Here is a 5,511-nt window from a genome sequence, read left to right on the forward strand (position 1 = left end):
ATGCTATTACATTATCAGATGTTACTACAGATATGAATAGGCTTCATATGCCTTCTGAGTTTTAAGAGTAAAATTTCAACTACCTATCATTTATTATCCCTGTCCCACAGAAAAGCAGTAAAAATGATAAAGCATTACAAGATTATTGTTTTGACACACATGCATAATGCAGACCTCTTTTGATAGTTGACATTCTTTTATTAATAATCAAAAAACTTCACACAATAGGAAAATAAATGTTTCTCTAATGAATAATTAAATGAAAACTATCCAGGACCTTACAGGATTTTTAATGCATCCCGGGTTTGATGTGTACCTTAGAAGACAGGACATCAGCTTGCACAATCATTAGGTATGACTGAAAATGAGAAACTGATTTATAAAAGATTTACCTAACGGCTTTCCCAAACAGTAGCTCCCCTGCTTAAATTAAAACAGGAAATAAAATTTGTATTTAGACCTAGTTTTAGATGACTCACAATACACATCAATCTTAATTTTATCGTCTTGATGTTACTTTTTTAAAGGTAGTCACCAGAAAACTCAAATCGCATTTTAAGATCATGAATTTGAGGTGTGCAATAAAACTTGTAATTTCTCAACATCAAAGTTTAATTATTACACAACAGTTCAAGCAGCAGATTCTACTTCAGACAGCATTTGTCTCATGCCCTGTTTTCTTGCGGCATTAATCACGTGATGGTGTTCGAAGCACATTTAAGACTAGAGCAGGCACTGCTGAGTGGTCACAAAAATCCCTCTTGGATGAACAATGAAATGCTTGGTTCATTTCAGAAGAAATGGCTTTTACCTTTTCTATGTCTTTTCTATTATGAGAAACAGAGCTAAACAAAATCTTGAAGTCTCATTTTCTGCTGGATGATTAAAAGCTTTATCTGTAAATTATCTCAGTCTCTTAAAATCTATCTGATGGGAGGAAAAAACAAAACCTTAGGGAAAAACAGTGTGCTTTCCGTTGTTCCCACAACATAAAATCAGAGCAAAAATAGAGCGCCATAGAAATTTCAACATCGAATTTTTTTGAAATCTTAAAGCTTAATAAAAGTCAAAAAGTTTTGTATTAATCAGTCATCTCTGCATACCTGCTAGTTCAATACAAACCAGGATCTGGCAGACTACTTGTATTCAAAATGCCATCTTTCAAAAAGGTTCTACTTTTCTAAATGGTCCACTTAAAGAGTTCACTGCCTTGCGTATACATATATGTGTGTATGTATATGTATATATGTGTGTATATATGCATATATGTAAGTGGTAAGCACATGACTCTCATTTGCACTCCATGAAAGTCACTTCACTGTGGTAGATGAAGGATGGCAATCCTAGTCTCCAAAGTGTCTTCAATCCACAAGCATACACAGTTATCACTACTCTCATCAACGCTGCTGACAATTCAGAAAGCCTAAGTACTTTCTAATTGAATTCTAAAAGAAAAGTGCCTTAAATTTAATTTTTTTAAACTTCAGTCTTCAATATTGAAACTGCTAAGTTACTCCATTTTTCCATGCAAAAAAAAAAAAAAAATAGAATAAACTTGGGGAAAAAATAATATACTAACTTGGGAAAACATCCAGTTACTAAACAGGCTTAAGAAAAAAACCTATATAGAAAAAATATTCCCCAAAAAGGTAAAATCTATGTGTGTTGCTCACCACAGGATTATTTGAATAAATAACAATTAGTAACCAATGAAATATTCAGTACAGAACTGTAAAATAAATTAGGAAGTGTCCAATTGATAAATTATACAGCCACCAAAAATAAGGAAAATGACATGACAATGTCAAGCCAAATTACAAAAGGCTCCCTGCTACATTTAAACAGTCCCACCTGCAAGCACGAAACAGGAACACAATCTGACAGGCTGTGTCACTGGATTATGGGTATCGTTTTCCTTTATTTAAAGGACTATACAACATAAAGCTCTATAGTGACTATGCATTTTTTTTTTAAAAAAAGAAGATCAAATATGATGGAATAACTCAAAAACAAGTCTTTGAAAAGCAATGTTCCTGGGCAGGGACACGCCGCTGCCCACATCCAGAAACCAACCACCTGCCACTCTGGGAAGAGAGCACCCGACCCAGGCTGCCGCTCTGCAGAGCTGTGCTCGTGAACAGGGTGGAAACGTGGGGCAAGCGCCTGGCCAGAACAGTCTGTGGCCTCATTCCCAACATTCATTTTATCAACAAGACCCAGATTTGTCCGCTTTGAGCAGGTACCTAACACATACTTGTATGTCTGATGACAAACTTTCACATAAGTCTTTTTATTTCTCCCAACAGAAAAATCCAAATGCACGACTATTTCCTTTTCATAATAGAGCAATTCTCAATTGGCAATCAAGTGATATTTTTTAAAAGACAAAATGGTGTTAACCCTGTGGAACATGTGACCAAAAATAATTAAAGGCCCATGGGTGATATCAAGTACTACTAGACAGAAGATTACTTACAAAAAGAGCAATTTTCAATAGAAAAACTGAACATTTCCCTTGGGAAACAAATTTAATCTTTTATCATTAAACAACTGGGCAAAGGACCAGGTTTTCTACCAGTGCAATAAGGGGCAAAAGCTTCCCCAGAGGCCCTAAGAGAACAGGGATGAGATCTTTTCGATGGTTTTATGATGGCAATTATAACCTGCTGGCTGTTTCAGCTCTCGGAAAATGATGTTCAATCAAAAGACTAAATCATACAAAGCACTTACTATTTCACTTGCCCAATAACAAAATTTGAAAACAAGAAATTCATAGCATTAAATCATGTTCATCAAATGCTTGAACAAGCTAGAAATGCTACAATAGAGCAGCTTACTGGTAGACTATAGTACTCTGCACTACTACGAAAATAGTCGTGAAAAGCTTATTTTGCTCAGTGTAATGATCACGTTTTACTTTTTGCAAGCCATGTATCTCTCCGTTACATTCTCCCAGTTGATTACATTCCAAATAGCTTTTAGGTAATCCGGTCTGACATTTTTATACTGAAGGTAATAAGCATGCTCCCACACATCGATCCCCAGTAGTGGAATAAGACCTATTGGAGAGAAGGGGGGGAAAAAAGCAAAAACTATGAATTTCAACCTAAAACGTGACTGCATCTTCTCCACTGAAACTTTATCCTTTGCATACAAAATTACCCTTCACAACATTCCCATCCATTTTTCAGTTTCTTTTACAAATAGGAAATTCGGCTAAGAATAAACATCCCATAAAAATGTTTTTAAGCTTTGCTCTTTGTAAGAAAATGCGATAAAGAGTAAAAAATTTAAAATAGAGTTTGGAAAATTAAGTACGGTATTTTAAGAGCTGTTCTTGAAATACCAACAAAGCTATCCATGAGCCAATTCTCGGACAATCAGTAAGGTACCATGTTTGTGGGGGTGGTTGAGGACCTTCCAAAGCAGTCAGGGGAGTTTTAGGAGAACCCGCTCTGCTCCTAAGGCTAATAATGTTAGTCTCAGAGAATACAGAACATTTATGAGACACTAACAGAAAGAATAAGTTAACAAGGAAAACTGAACAGGACCAAAGAAAAAGAGACACTGTCCTCAGAAATTAAATAGTATAAAGAAGGAATTACTTACACAACACTCATTTTCAAAAACTCTCAAACTAAATGACAAGCTCTCCTTTAGGAAAACAAGTACCAACCAGTAGGTCTTGAGCAGTGGGGAGGTAGGTCACTAATCATGTATTATGAATAATTAAGGTAACAAAATTTATAAATGATTTTTCCCCTCTGTAAACTGCCGTGACTTTTACAGATTTTCATTCCAATGGGCTTTCCTCAAGTGGAAGAGAAGCAGGTGTGGCCATGGTTCACCTGGAAATCACAGCCTTGTCCGTAAGGCACCTTCAAAGAAAGGTAGACCCGACTCTCTGAACATTCTCCAGCATTTCACTTTCCCAAAAGAGCCATTGAGAGCCTCGCTAAATCTGAATATATCCAGGGAAATGAGGCATGTAAGCAAGTCTGCGGGCATGTGTTGAGGCAGAAAACATGGCTGAGAACTACAGATAATTGACGTTAAGACGTCACCACAGGTCTGTTACATTGAGGATCAAAGTTCCCACTAACTGCTGGATGCCTTGTGACTATTTCCTAAAGACATTCTGATTCAATCTGGCTCAACATGGAAAAGGATTTGGTGTCCCCAGCCTGGAGCTTCTAAGCCAAATATTTTCCTATACCAAAACCAAAACCCCCCAAAAAGCCAGAAGTCTGGAAATCTGAGCTCTAGTGCCATTCTGACCACAGGTGCCCAAGCAGACGGGCTGAGGGTCCAAGGCCTGAGGTCAGACTCGGCTTCCAGGTCTTTTCCTCCTGCGTGGTGTTTATCTAATTTCAGTGTATGTAATTATGTAAGCTGATACGCATTCTCTGTCAAATGAAGCAGGGTTTATGTCCAAAACATGTTTTGTTAATGTATCTGTAAAATTACATGTGCTAATTTTGCAAAAACATCAAGGGCTTTTAAAGCATTTTTGCTTATACAAGACTCAGGGTATTATCAGCTGTTAAGATCTACTCACATTAGGACATGCTCACGATAGGTTTAATCGGTTTAATCGCTGCTCTTGTTCCTTATTTCAAGGTAAATGCTTTACAGTGAACCATCTCCCACTAATGAATGTGAAACAATTTTCAAACCTAACCTGTTGTTCCTTGCAGGGGATCCTGGTTAAAACAAGCAGCAATCTGCAAGCGTCCCTGTTCCTTACTGAAACCAAGCCAACCCCAACCTGAGCCTTGGACGCCAACGGATACAGTGGTCAACTTCTCCTTAAATTTGTCGAAGGAACCAAAATCACGTTTGATGGCTTCCAGCAATTCCCCTATTTTAAAAAAAATCCAACAACATGCATAAGTGAACAGACTGTAACAATAAACAATTTCATTACATACATTAAAATATGCCTGTCATAAGGCACAAGATACAGCTAGACAACATCAGAAGACATAATATAACCCAGTGAGCCTAGACAGCACCACATTACTCCTGCCTTAACACTAGCATCACAAGGTCTCACAATTGTAATTCACGGGTTTGTTACTGAACCATGTTAGAGGGATTTCTTCCCTCACTGTGCTATTTCCATCAGAAAAGAAATGATATTTTCCGTTACCTTCCCTTCAACAGAAAATTTTACTTTGACTTCTACCCTACCTATTCTGTCTCAATTTGGGAATAAAATTTTATGGTTGTTATTTGGTTCTTCCCCAAGGCAGCCTAGATCTTTCCTATCACAATTATGTAATTTTAAAAAGAGTGATTTTTGTCTTTTATTACTGAACAAAGGGTACACTGTAAGAGCTATAGTCCTTTTATTCTGTAGCAATGTAACATATAATTCTAGATTGAGCACATCAACCAAATCAAGTAGGCCAAAATATCACTTCTCTGATTATCTATTATAATAGATAGTAATTATCTATTATAAGCACAAATAATAAAGTGGTACAGATAACCCAAAGTGTCAGAGAA

General features: G+C 36.8%; 1 protein-coding gene across 1 annotated transcript in view; it reads right to left on the reverse strand.

The window, feature by feature from the left end:
• Nucleotides 1–591: 591 nt before the first annotated feature.
• LOC118001985 (superoxide dismutase [Mn], mitochondrial) overlaps nt 592–5,511 on the reverse strand; it is an 11,256-nt gene continuing 6,336 nt past the window's right edge. The window contains exons 4-5 of the mRNA XM_034992203.1: nt 4,682–4,861; nt 592–3,059 (exon numbers count right to left, since the gene is read on the reverse strand). Coding sequence (XP_034848094.1) covers nt 2,914–3,059; nt 4,682–4,861 — 326 coding nt within the window. The 3' untranslated portion in view covers nt 592–2,913. The remainder of the gene's footprint in view (nt 3,060–4,681; nt 4,862–5,511) is intronic.

This window comes from Mirounga leonina, unplaced genomic scaffold, assembly GCF_011800145.1.
Source record: "Mirounga leonina isolate KUSES-001 unplaced genomic scaffold, KU_Mleo_1.0 Mir_55, whole genome shotgun sequence".
Lineage (NCBI taxonomy): Eukaryota > Metazoa > Chordata > Mammalia > Carnivora > Phocidae > Mirounga > Mirounga leonina.